At 43.6% G+C, this 14,283-nt stretch overlaps 1 protein-coding gene across 1 annotated transcript in view; it reads left to right on the forward strand.

Moving 5' to 3' along the window:
• The first annotated feature begins 3,585 nt into the window (after positions 1-3,585).
• LOC134970021 (olfactory receptor 6M1-like) overlaps positions 3,586-14,283 on the forward strand; it is a 63,504-nt gene continuing 52,806 nt past the window's right edge. Inside the window, exon 1 of the mRNA XM_063946155.1 lies at positions 3,586-3,660. Coding sequence (XP_063802225.1) covers positions 3,586-3,660 — 75 coding nt within the window. The remainder of the gene's footprint in view (positions 3,661-14,283) is intronic.

A 14,283-nucleotide genomic window follows, 5' to 3' on the forward strand; every position in this document is an offset into this window, starting at 1 on the left:
CCTCTGTGTGTCTAGCTGTCCAGCTACATTGTATCTCCTTATCAGGAGGCTTCATTTTTCTGGCTGTTCTGATTGGGAGACTCTCCCTTGATATTCTTTCCTGTTTCCTCTCCTGTGCTATTATAGTTCCTGCTACGTGTCAGAACCTGTCAGCTCAGTGTGTTCCTGAAATCCGTTACTTAGTCTTGATCATGTTCCTGATCAGATCCAGTCCACCTAGAAATCAGGTTTTTGCATGGACCATCGACACAGATTAAAGGTGAAGCCTAGCTTAGCAGGAGGCTAACGGACTGCTGGGCAAGCATAATTGTGTGAGCGCCACCGGATGTCACCTGGTAGCCCTTGAAACAGAGTCGTCCCCATAACAGTATAACCAGCCCTAACTTTATCTTAACGTGTCATTTTTTCCTGATGAATCCAGCTCAGCAGAATGCCGCTCAGATCTTGGCAAACCAGATCCAGGGTTTGACCCAGCAACTACAGGATCCTTCTCTCCGAGTGGATTCTCAGGAGGCAGCTCAAATAACCCAGTCCTCCTTGCCACCAATACCAAGGGAGCCAAAATCTCCCTGACAGATTCACCAGGGATTGCAAACTGTTAATTTTTGAGAGAGCTGTAAGTTCTATTTCCAGCTTAGTCCTCATTCTTCTGGATCACAGAACCAGCGGGTGGGTATTGTTATTTCCCTCTTGCAGGGTGATCCGCAATCCTGGTCTTTTGGGCTTCCTGCAGATCATTCTTGTTTGACTACTGTGGAAGCAGAAGCCCATCTTCATTCTCTAAAGCAGGGGAGAAATTCAGCTGAGATTTATTGCACAGAATTTCACCGTTGGCCCAATGATTGTAGTTGGAATGACCCAGCTCTCCACAGGCCATTTTGTTTGGGCCTTACTGAACAAATCAAGGATTTCCTGGTTCAGTATCCTACCCCTGCCACCTTGTATGCCCTCATGGAATTAGCCATCAAGGTTAACAGAAAGCTCTGAGAGTGAAGGCTGGAAAAGGAGGTTCCCTCACCTTCACCCCGGTGGACAGTTCTGGAAGTAGCAGAAGATGCAGTTTAACCCATGCAGATTGGGGCCTTCTGCTTGACTCCCAGGGAGAAGGCTAGGAGACTTAACCTAGGCTTGTGTCTGTATTGCTGGAGCAAAGGGCATTTGGCAAGTGCTTGTCTGCAGAAGGTGGAAAACAAGTAGACCTGAGAATTAACGCGGGGGGATTTTCTCAGGTCTCTCTTCCATCTCCCCAAATATTTTGTTCTTGCTCCCAGCTAAGTTTTCTACTGCTACCACCCAAGTTGAAGTCTGGGCCTTCTTGGATTCCGGTGCCGCTAGAAATTTTATGGATTTGGAGTTTGCTTGTGCCCAAGGAATTTCTACACAGGATCTTGATTCGACAATTTGCATCTGTGGCTTGGATGGGAATCTGCTCCTCAATGGTCGGATTACCACTCGGACATCAGTTCTACATTTTTCCATTGGAATATTTAATTTTGAGGAGTTACCCTTTCTCCTCGGTCACTGTCAACTTACTCCAGTTGTATTGTGTCTGCTTTGGCTAAAAACACATAATACAACATTTAACTGGAGTACCGTCAATCTTATTTCCTGGAGTTCTGAATGTGCTGCAAATTGTTTGTCCATACCAATTAGGTTATATACACAAGAGTGCTGCGCTTGATGTATGCTTATTGATAATTGATTAAAAATTAATAGATACACAGGTGTCTGCTTAAATCAATTTAAAACACATATGGAACTTGCTGATAAAATTTAAACAAATTTATTTACACACACAATATAGTACAATAAAAACCATTGATAAAAGAAAGCTCAAGCACACTGATAGACGTTCTAAATATGTCACTTTGTTGAAATGATTTGTAACAATGTAACTTCAATGCTGCCACATAGACCTAGTTTTGGTCTCTTTGTATCAATAAAACTGAATTGCAACAGTTAATACAGCCTGTATAAGAATGATTGTAGCTCCCGTCCTCTATGCTACTGGCGTCCCAGTGCAGAGGAAATGCCGCTGATAATATTTACCCGACCTGCGGGAAGATTCAGTCTCGCAGCGCAGGAGGTACCGGGATAACTTCCAAGCGTCCGCCGCCGGCACTATCACGGTGCAGTTGATTCTGTCCTGGCGGGCGGGTATGGACGCTGCAGTGGTATGCTGACCTGGCGTACCGGTACAGATTCTCTGAGGCTGATTATCAAATTCAAATTCACCGCTGCAAAGGAATGTGGCTGGCAGCGGTCAGTGCGTCTGTGGGCTGAGCAAAAGGAGTGACGTCAACGCGTTTCGTCCCGTCTCCCGGGACTTCCTCAAGACGACCAATTAGGTTGGCAGAACTGGTTCTGGAGGGGTTGCTAAACCAATACTTGGCTTATGTGGATGTCTTCTCCAAGCAGCAAGCTGAGTCACTGCCTTCTCATCAATCCTATGATTGTGCAATCAATCTTATGCCTGGAGCCAAGCTTCCTAAGGGTCGGCTTTATGCATTATCTCTGCCCGAGACTAAAGCCATGGAGGAGTACATCCAGGAGAGTTTGGAGAAGGGTTTTACTCACCCTTCCAAATCACCGGTAGGAGCAGTTTTTTTCTTGTGGGCAAGAAAGACGGCTCATTGCGGACATGCATTGACTATAGGGGTCTGAATAAGGTGATGATAAAAAATTCTTACCCCTTACCTTTAATTTCTGTTTTGTTTGATCAACTGAGTGAGACTATAATCTTTTCTAAAATTGATTTGCGTGGCACATACAACCTTATACGGATCCAGCAGGGGGATGAATGGAAGACCGCCTTTAATACTCATACAGGTCATTATGAGTATTTAGTTATGCCATTTGGACTTTCTAATGCTCCTGCTGTCTTTCAGGATCTCATTAATAATGTTCTCAGAGAATTCCTGGGAAAATTTGTGGTCATCTATTTAGATGATATCTTGATTTATTCACGTAACATCCAGGAACATTGTATTCACTTTAAGGATGTTCTCTTAAAAGTCAGACAAAATCATCTTTACGCAAAATTAGAGAAGTGTGAATCCGAGGTGGAGAAGGTAGCTTTCCTTGGGTACATTATCACATCCAAAGGATTTGCCATGGATCCTAAGAAACTCCAGGCAGTTCTTGATTGGGTCCGTCCAACTAGTTTGAAAGCCATACAACACTTTGGTTTCTCTAATTTTTACTGAAGATTTATTCATTCCTTCTCTACCATTGTAGCTCCTATAGTGAATGTAACCAAGAAAGGTGCAGATCCTACTCGTTGGTCACCACAGGCGATTAAGGCATTTGAGGATCTAAAAAAAAGCATTTATCGCAGCTCCTGTTCTCCGGCACCCTGATCCAGATTTGCCCTTTATCATGGAAGTAGATGCCTCCAAAGTGGGAGTTGGGGCTATTCTTTCTCAGGAAAATCCAGTTGACCATAATCTCCACCCCTGTGACTTTTTCTCATGAAAATTTTCCTCTGCAGGAGTTAATTATGAAGTTGGGAATCAAGAACTCTTGGCGGTCAAATGGGCCCTGGAGGAATAGAGACACTGGCTGGAGGGGGGAAGACATACGATTATGGTGTTTGCTGATCAGAAAAACCTGACGTATATTGAATCAACAAAGGGATGGAATTCCCGACAGGCCAAATGGGTACTGTTTTTTGCTAGATTCAATTTCTTGATTACTTTTAGGCAGCGATCCAAGAATGTAAACGTTTCTGCATCACCTGTGCCTATTGTTTCTCCAAAGTGAATTCTTGCTGGTCTAACCATGGATTTCAAATCACGCATACAATCAGCACAAGGGCAAGCCCCATCCGAAACTCCCAGTTTACTGCTGTTTGTTCGGGAAAAAATCAGATCTGCTGTTTTATCTGAGTTCGATTTCAATAAGACCTTGGGGCATCCAGAGGTTACTAAAACTTTGGACCTTCTTTCTCATTCAGTATGGTGGTCAACTATCAAGAAGGACGTTCAGGAATTTGTAAGGGCATTTAACGTCTGTGTCAAAAACAAGTCCCCTCGAGTCCTTGCTTCAGAACAGTTGCTTCCTTTCTCTGTAACCTCCAAACCATGGACTCATTTATCTATGGATTTGGTTGTGGATCTGCCAAAATCTTCCAAGTGTTCGGTTATTTAGGTTGTGGTCGACCGTTTCAGTAAAATGTCTCACTTCATGCCCAGGTCCAAATTGCCTAGTGCCAAAGATATTGTCGCTTTCTTCATTCAACATGTCTTTCAAGTTCATGGATTGCCTTTGGACATTGTCTCTGATAGGGGCACTCAGTTTGTGGCTCGCTTCTGGAAGTCCTTCTGCTCTGAATTGGGTATTAACATTAGCCTTTCCTCAGGATATCATTCACAATCCAACGGACAGACTGAACAAATAACTCAGTCCTTGGAGCAGTATCTACGGTGTTATGTTTCAAAATGTCAGGATGATTGGGTCGACCATCTACCCTTTGCAGAATATGCATACAACAATTCTGGACATTCTTCAACCTCCATGTCTTCTTTCTTTTGTTGTTTTGGTTTCCATCCCAAATCTAATAATTTCATTTGATCACAACAGTCAGGTTCTTCTTTTCCTCCGGTAGCTCATCTCAGGAAAATCTGGAGGAAAGTACATCAAGCCTTAAAAGATGCTGAGGTATGGTCCAAGAGGTCTGCGGATATATTTTGGAAACCCTGCTCTTTCAAAGTAGGAGACATGGTGTGGCTGTCTGCCTAGAATATCAAGCTCCACCAGCCATCTCAAAAATTGGGTCCCCGTTACATTTGGGCCATTTCAAATGATTCAAAAAACCAATCCTGTTGTTTTCTGTCTGCAGTTACTCAGATCTTTAAATATAAATAATACCTCTCATTGTTCATTGTTCAAACCAGCATTTATTTCCAGAAAGTTTAAGATCGGAAGTTCCAGAGACCTGCCCCAGCCATAGTTCAAGGGAATCAGGAGTTCATTGTGGAGAAAATCTTAGACTCCAAATTTGTACGTGGGCAGGTACACTTTCTTGTCCATTGGAAGGGCTATGGTCCTGAGGAGAGAGCTTGGGTGTCTGGGAGGTTCCTCCATGCTCCTGAACTAAAGAAAGGATTTTTCAAGAAATATCCACAGAAACCTGGATCTAGGGGTTTCTTAATCCCTCATAAAAGGGAGGGGGGTACTGTTACAAGCAGCTATTGGTGCATTTGTATTACTACACTCCATCAGCTAGATTCCTGCATGTATCCCTGTGTTCAGCCTCAACTGTTGTTTAATTAGTAGTTTGCCTCTGGGTGTCTAGCTGTCCAACTGCATTGTATCTTCTCATCATGAGGCTTGGTTTTTCTGGCTGTTCTGATTGGGAGTGTCTCCCTTTATATTCCCTTCCTGTTTCCTCTCCTGTGCTTGTTATAGTTCCTGCTATGTGTGAGACGTTGCAAACAAATATAGGTTTGATTCCACACTGGTGTATAATCATCAACAAAAATTATTATATTAACCAGTATATGCCTGATATCTGGGCAAAAATGCCCTATATGTTTAACTGGTGGTGCACCCAGAAGTTAGTAATTGCTTACTGTAAACCTAAGGTACAAGATAAAGAAAGTAGACTTCTTTGTGGGCGCACTCTTGTGAAGGAATAATGAAATATTTTTATGTGAAAAAGTTAAAACCTAACTTTAATTACAGATAATTAAAAAATTGATTAGTCTCCTGAGGACAAATAAACAAACAATTCCAAAGACAAATCAAACAGGACAATTATAAGACAAATTAAAAAGCGGTTGGCAGTGGAAGCATAAATCGTTAACTACTGTATTTAGAATAAATATAATATTTATAATCAGAATATATGCAATCCAATCCGGCGGCGAGAAAAAATAATTATTGTCCAAGTACATACTGTGGCGAACTAGTATAAATAATACAATATCTCAAACCTTGACTCAAGATGGCTCAAATGTCTATGTATTAAGGTAATGCCTGGATTTTAGGTGGGATGCCTCTGATAGTCAAGTTAGAATAATAGAAAAAATGTGAATCTGCTGTCAATGTTAGAGAGGAGTTTTTCCTAGTTCTAAACCTACTACACTAGGTATTCCCTGATGGTCCCCCACCGGGTACTAACCTGGACCTCAGCTGTTTGGCTTCCTAGATCGGACGGTATTGGGCATAAGCAGTGATGTATGATAGTAGGTTATAAGTATTATTATGCAACCATCTCCTGAATCAATGATGAGAGTTCAGACAATACTTAGAAAGAGAAGGTAAAGTGGATCTGCTTTTGGTGTTAGGTGATGGACACTTGTCCCACCAGCTGGAGAGCCGCCGTGGGAGGAGAGATCCCTCAATCTCACCAATGAGAGTCCTGAATCAAAAGGGTATAATATAAGGAGGGCAAATCCCTGACTTAAGAGATCCTAAGAGATATGTGAGAACCTGACAGCTCAGTGTGTTCCTGAAATTGGTTACCTAGTCTTGATCATGTTCCTGATCAGATCCAGTCCACCTAGAAATCAGGTTTTTGTGTGGACCTTCCACACAGATTATTACCTTTTGCTCTTTTTGTTTACCATGTTGTGCATTGTTGCATTTATATACCGTTATACGTAGACATTTACTCCACCTTGTGCATTGTTGGATTTATATACAGTTATACGCAGTCGCTTATTCCACCTTGTGCATTGTTGCATTTATATACAGTTATACCCAGTCGCTGACTCCATCCTGTGCATTGTTGCACTCACATACACTCTGTTATAAATAACAAATTGAGAATTTGGCAGTCAGTTTTGGTTGCATACGGTGAGCACCTCTTCACACTATGGGGGTCATTACGAGTTGATCGCTCGCTGCCATTTTTCGCAGAGCAGCGATCAGGTCACTACTGCGCATGCATAAGCACCGCAATGCACAGGCACGTTGTACGGGTACAAAGCAGATAGTTGCTGGGTGATGGATTTAATGTAGAATCCGTTCGCACAGCGGATCGCAAGGAGATTGACAGGAAGAAGGCATTTGTGGGTGTCAACTGTTCGTTTTCAGGGAGTGTTTGGAAAATTCTGGGACCAAAAAGACTGAAGTGATCACAAGGGCTGAATAAGTCCAGGGCTACTCAGAAACTGCAAAAACTTTTTTGTCCCGATCAGCTGCGCACACGTTTGCACCCTTGCAAAGCAAAAATACACTCTCCCGTGGGCGACTACTATGCATTTGCTTGGCTGCTAAAAGTAGCTAGCAAGCGATCAACTCTGAATGACCCCTATACCTTACTCTTGCCCAGCCTACAATAGCTGCATTGTCCATCCATAAGACCTGGGGACATCTGAGTACAAGGCGGACCTAATTCACCCTGGAAAGGTGGCTGCTAAAGGCATAGCCTAGCTTAGCAGGAGGCAAAAGGACTGCTGGGCAAGCGTAATTGTATGAGCACCACCGGGTGTCACCTGGTAGCCCTCGAAACAGTGTAGCCCCAGTAACAGGGATTTATCACAGAAAATGACTTTACCCCAGTCCTCAGCAGTCCAATCCCTAGACCTTTTGCAGAATATCAGTGTGTCCCTGATGTTTTTCCTGGAGAGAAGTGGCTTCTTAGCTTAGCTCTTAATACCAGGCCAACCCCCAAAAGTCTTTGCCTCAATGTGCATGCAGATTCACTCACACCTGTCTGCTGCCATTCCTGAGCATGATCTGTACTGGTGGTGCCCCGATCCTGCAGCTGAATTATGTTTAGGAGATGGTCCTGGTGCTTGCTGGATGTTCTTGAGCACCCTGAAGCCACCTTCACAACTTTTGAACCTCTTTCCTTGAAGTTATTAATGATCCGATAAATGGTTGAGTTAGGTGCAATCTTACTTGCAGCAATATCCTTGCCTGTGAAGCCCTTTTTCTGCAAAGCAATGGTGACTGCATGTGTTTCCTTGCAAGTAACCATGGTTAACAATGATTTCAAGCACCACCCTCCTTTTAAAGCTTCCAATCTGTTATTCTAACTCAATCAGCATGACAAAGTGATCTCCGGCCTTGTCCTAGTCAACACTCTCACCTGTGTTAATAAGAGAATCACTGACATGATGTCAGCTGGTCATTTTGTGTCAGGGCTGAAAAGTAGTGGAAATTTTGTTTTTGATTATGGACCTTATTCAGTAAGGATTGCAAATTCCACTTTTTAGCAGAATTTGCAATCCTTAATCTCGCATTCTGGGGGCCGGCCATCGCAGGGCAAGGCCACCTAGTATGCTAACCACCGGCCCCCCTCTACAACCTGAACTACTTGTGATTGTGCTGCAATTAGTGCGTGGGTCACAGTAAGTAGGAAAGCCTCCAGCCAGCGCAGCTTGGCTTCGATGGCAAGAGGGCCCACTGCCATCTTTTTGATTGAAGCGGCTGTGTATGACATCACGCAGCCTCCCCGATCATGCAAATTACACGCTCTCTGTTCACGCAGCCACACCCCCATTTCTCCGCCACCGCACTGCTCCATCTCCACCTTGGAAAAGGAACGTTGCAGCCCCCCTCCCACCCCACGAGCGCGTCTGTCTAATTGACAGGCAGAGATGTTTGCATTTACTGTGGGGCACCCGCAGTAAATGTGGGCACGTGCACAGGACGGGCCCTGCGCATGTGCCCGCATCATTATTGTAATTTTTGCGGTTGGATCGCCAATTACGATCCAACCTGAATGAGCTTTTATGTTCATTGTCATGGCAAAGGGGGACTTTGCAATTATTTGCAATTCATCTGATCACTCATCATGATATTATGGAGTATATGCAAATTGCCATCATAAAAACTGAGGCAGCAGACTTTGTGAAAAAATTATATTTGTGTCATTCTCAAAACCTTTGGCCATGACTTTAAGAAAAGTTGAATCTGATTGGTTGCTACGAGCAACATCTCTGCTTCTATAAACCAGCACTTTAGTAAATATACTAGAGATGAGCGGGTTCGGTTCCTCGGAATCCGAACCCGCCCGAACTTCATGTTTTTTTTCACGGGTCCGAGCGACTCGGATCTTCCCGCCTTGCTCGGTTAACCCGAGCGCGCCCGAACGTCATCATGACGCTGTCGGATTCTCGCGAGGCTCGGATTCTATCGCGAGACTCGGATTCTATATAAGGAGCCGCGCGTCGCCGCCATTTTCACTCGTGCATTGAGATTGATAGGGAGAGGACGTGTCTGGCGTCCTCTCCATTAGAATAGAGATAGATTAGATAGAGAGAGAGAGATTGTGCAGAGTCGCAGACAGAGTTAGTTTACCACAGTCAGTGACCAGTGCAGTTGCTAGTTAACTTTTATTTAATATAATATATCCGTTCACTTCTCTCTGCTATATCCGTTCTCTGCCTGAAAAAAAAAACGATACACAGCACAGTCAGTCACACAGTGTGACTCAGTCTGTGTGCACTCAGCTCAGCCCAGTGTGCTGCACAGTCATCAATGTATAAATTAAAAGCTTATAATTAATTGTGGGGGAGACTGGGGAGCACTGCAGGTTGTTAGCAGGAGCCAGGAGTACAATTATATTAATTAACAGTGCACACTTTTGCTGCAGGAGTGGTGACCAGTGCCTGACCACCAGTATAGTATTGTTGTATACTACTAATATCTCTTTAAATATCAACCAGTCTATATTAGCAGCAGACACAGTACAGTGCGGTAGTTCACGGCTGTGGCTACCTCTGTGTCGGCACACGGCAGGCAGTCCGTCCGACCAGAATTGTATTATTTATTATTATATACCTACCACCTAACCGTGTTTTTTTTTTCATTCTTTATACCGTCATAGTGTCATCCTAATTGTTACGAGTATACTACTATCTCTTTATCAACCAGTGTACAGTGCGGTAGTTCACGGCTGTGGCTACCTCTGTGTCGGCACACGGCAGGCAGTCCGTCCGACCAGAATTGTATTATTTATTATTATATACCTACCACCTAACCGTGGTTTTTTTTTTCATTCTTTATACCGTCATAGTGTCATCCTAATTGTTACGAGTATACTACTATCTCTTTATCAACCAGTGTACAGTGCGGTAGTTCACGGCTGTGGCTACCTCTGTGTCGGCACACGGCAGGCAGTCCGTCCGACCAGAATTGTATTATTTATTATTATATACCTACCACCTAACCGTGGTTTTTTTTTTCATTCTTTATACCGTCATAGTGTCATCCTAATTGTTACGAGTATACTACTATCTCTTTATCAACCAGTGTACAGTGCGGTAGTTCACGGCTGTGGCTACCTCTGTGTCGGCACACGGCAGGCAGTCCGTCCGACCAGAATTGTATTATTTATTATTATATACCTACCACCTAACCGTGGTTTTTTTTTTCATTCTTTATACCGTCATAGTGTCATCCTAATTGTTACGAGTATACTACTATCTCTTTATCAACCAGTGTACAGTGCGGTAGTTCACGGCTGTGGCTACCTCTGTGTCGGCACACGGCAGGCAGTCCGTCCGACCAGAATTGTATTATTTATTATTATATACCTACCACCTAACCGTGGTTTTTTTTTCATTCTTTATACCGTCATAGTGTCATCCTAATTGTTACGAGTATACTACTATCTCTTTATCAACCAGTGTACAGTGCGGTAGTTCACGGCTGTGGCTACCTCTGTGTCGGCACACGGCAGGCAGTCCGTCCGACCAGAATTGTATTATTTATTATTATATACCTACCACCTAACCGTGGTTTTTTTTTTCATTCTTTATACCGTCATAGTGTCATCCTAATTGTTACGAGTATACTACTATCTCTTTATCAACCAGTGTACAGTGCGGTAGTTCACGGCTGTGGCTACCTCTGTGTCGGCACACGGCAGGCAGTCCGTCCGACCAGAATTGTATTATTTATTATTATATACCTACCACCTAACCGTGGTTTTTTTTTCATTCTTTATACCGTCATAGTGTCATCCTAATTGTTACGAGTATACTACTATCTCTTTATCAACCAGTGTACAGTGCGGTAGTTCACGGCTGTGGCTACCTCTGTGTCGGCACACGGCAGGCAGTCCGTCCGACCAGAATTGTATTATTTATTATTATATACCTACCACCTAACCGTGGTTTTTTTTTTCATTCTTTATACCGTCATAGTGTCATCCTAATTGTTACGAGTATACTACTATCTCTTTATCAACCAGTGTACAGTGCGGTAGTTCACGGCTGTGGCTACCTCTGTGTCGGCACACGGCAGGCAGTCCGTCCGACCAGAATTGTATTATTTATTATTATATACCTACCACCTAACCGTGGTTTTTTTTTCATTCTTTATACCGTCATAGTGTCATCCTAATTGTTACGAGTATACTACTATCTCTTTATCAACCAGTGTACAGTGCGGTAGTTCACGGCTGTGGCTACCTCTGTGTCGGCACACGGCAGGCAGTCCGTCCGACCAGAATTGTATTATTTATTATTATATACCTACCACCTAACCGTGGTTTTTTTTTTCATTCTTTATACCGTCATAGTGTCATCCTAATTGTTACGAGTATACTACTATCTCTTTATCAACCAGTGTACAGTGCGGTAGTTCACGGCTGTGGCTACCTCTGTGTCGGCACACGGCAGGCAGTCCGTCCGACCAGAATTGTATTATTTATTATTATATACCTACCACCTAACCGTGGTTTTTTTTTTTCATTCTTTATACCGTCATAGTGTCATCCTAATTGTTACGAGTATACTACTATCTCTTTATCAACCAGTGTACAGTGCGGTAGTTCACGGCTGTGGCTACCTCTGTGTCGGCACACGGCAGGCAGTCCGTCCGACCAGAATTGTATTATTTATTATTATATACCTACCACCTAACCGTGGTTTTTTTTTTCATTCTTTATACCGTCATAGTGTCATCCTAATTGTTACGAGTATACTACTATCTCTTTATCAACCAGTGTACAGTGCGGTAGTTCACGGATGTGGCTACCTCTGTGTCGGCACACGGCAGGCAGTCCGTCCGACCAGAATTGTATTATTTATTATTATATACCTACCACCTAACCGTGGTTTTTTTTTTCATTCTTTATACCGTCATAGTGTCATCCTAATTGTTACGAGTATACTACTATCTCTTTATCAACCAGTGTACAGTGCGGTAGTTCACGGCTGTGGCTACCTCTGTGTCGGCACACGGCAGGCAGTCCGTCCGACCAGAATTGTATTATTTATTATTATATACCTACCACCTAACCGTGGTTTTTTTTTCATTCTTTATACCGTCATAGTGTCATCCTAATTGTTACGAGTATACTACTATCTCTTTATCAACCAGTGTACAGTGCGGTAGTTCACGGCTGTGGCTACCTCTGTGTCGGCACACGGCAGGCAGTCCGTCCGACCAGAATTGTATTATTTATTATTATATACCTACCACCTAACCGTGGTTTTTTTTTTCATTCTTTATACCGTCATAGTGTCATCCTAATTGTTACGAGTATACTACTATCTCTTTATCAACCAGTGTACAGTGCGGTAGTTCACGGCTGTGGCTACCTCTGTGTCGGCACACGGCAGGCAGTCCGTCCGACCAGAATTGTATTATTTATTATTATATACCTACCACCTAACCGTGGTTTTTTTTTCATTCTTTATACCGTCATAGTGTCATCCTAATTGTTACGAGTATACTACTATCTCTTTATCAACCAGTGTACAGTGCGGTAGTTCACGGCTGTGGCTACCTCTGTGTCGGCACACGGCAGGCAGTCCGTCCGACCAGAATTGTATTATTTATTATTATATACCTACCACCTAACCGTGGTTTTTTTTTTCATTCTTTATACCGTCATAGTGTCATCCTAATTGTTACGAGTATACTACTATCTCTTTATCAACCAGTGTACAGTGCGGTAGTTCACGGCTGTGGCTACCTCTGTGTCGGCACACGGCAGGCAGTCCGTCCGACCAGAATTGTATTATTTATTATTATATACCTACCACCTAACCGTGGTTTTTTTTTCATTCTTTATACCGTCATAGTGTCATCCTAATTGTTACGAGTATACTACTATCTCTTTATCAACCAGTGTACAGTGCGGTAGTTCACGGCTGTGGCTACCTCTGTGTCGGCAGTCGGCAGGCAGTCCGTCTATCCATAATTGTATTATTATTATAATATATACCACCTAACCGTGGTTTTTTTATACCACCTAACCGTGGCAGTCCGTCCATAATTGTATACTAGTATCCAATCCATCCATCTCCATTGTTTACCTGAGGTGCCTTTTAGTTCTGCCTATAAAATATGGAGAACAAAAAAGTTGAGGTTCCAAAATTAGGGAAAGATCAAGATCCACTTCCACCTCGTGCTGAAGCTGCTGCCACTAGTCATGGCCGAGACGATGAAATGCCAGCAACGTCGTCTGCCAAGGCCGATGCCCAATGTCATAGTACAGAGCATGTCAAATCCAAAACACCAAATATCAGAAAAAAAAGGACTCCAAAACCTAAAATAAAATTGTCGGAGGAGAAGCGTAAACTTGCCAATATGCCATTTACCACACGGAGTGGCAAGGAACGGCTGAGGCCCTGGCCTATGTTCATGGCTAGTGGTTCAGCTTCACATGAGGATGGAAGCACTCAGCCTCTCGCTAGAAAACTGAAAAGACTCAAGCTGGCAAAAGCACCGCAAAGAACTGTGCGTTCTTTGAAATCCCAAATCCACAAGGAGAGTCCAATTGTGTCGTTTGCGATGCCTGACCTTCCCAACACTGGACGTGAAGAGCATGCGCCTTCCACTATTTGCATGCCCCCTGCAAGTGCTGGAAGGAGCACCCGCAGTCCAGTTCCTGATAGTCAGATTGAAGATGTCAGTGTTGAAGTACACCAGGATGAGGAGGATATGGGTGTTGCTGGCGCTCGGGAGGAAATTGACCAGGAGGATTCTGATGGTGAGGTGGTTTGTTTAAGTCAGGCACCCGGGGAGACACCTGTTGTCCGTGGGAGGAATATGGCCGTTGACATGCCAGGTGAAAATACCAAAAAAATCAGCTCTTCGGTGTGGAGGTATTTCACCACAAATGCGGACAACAGGTGTCAAGCCGTGTGTTCCCTTTGTCAAGCTGTAATAAGTAGGGGTAAGGACGTTAACCACCTCGGAACATCCTCCCTTATACGTCACCTGCAGCGCATTCATAATAAGTCAGTGACAAGTTCAAAAACTTTGGGTGACAGCGGAAGCAGTCCACTGACCAGTAAATCCCTTCCTCTTGTAACCAAGCTCACGCAAACCACCCCACCAACTCCCTCAGTGTCAATTTCCTCCTTCCCC

Source organism: Pseudophryne corroboree, chromosome 1 (assembly GCF_028390025.1).
Source record: "Pseudophryne corroboree isolate aPseCor3 chromosome 1, aPseCor3.hap2, whole genome shotgun sequence".
NCBI lineage: Eukaryota > Metazoa > Chordata > Amphibia > Anura > Myobatrachidae > Pseudophryne > Pseudophryne corroboree.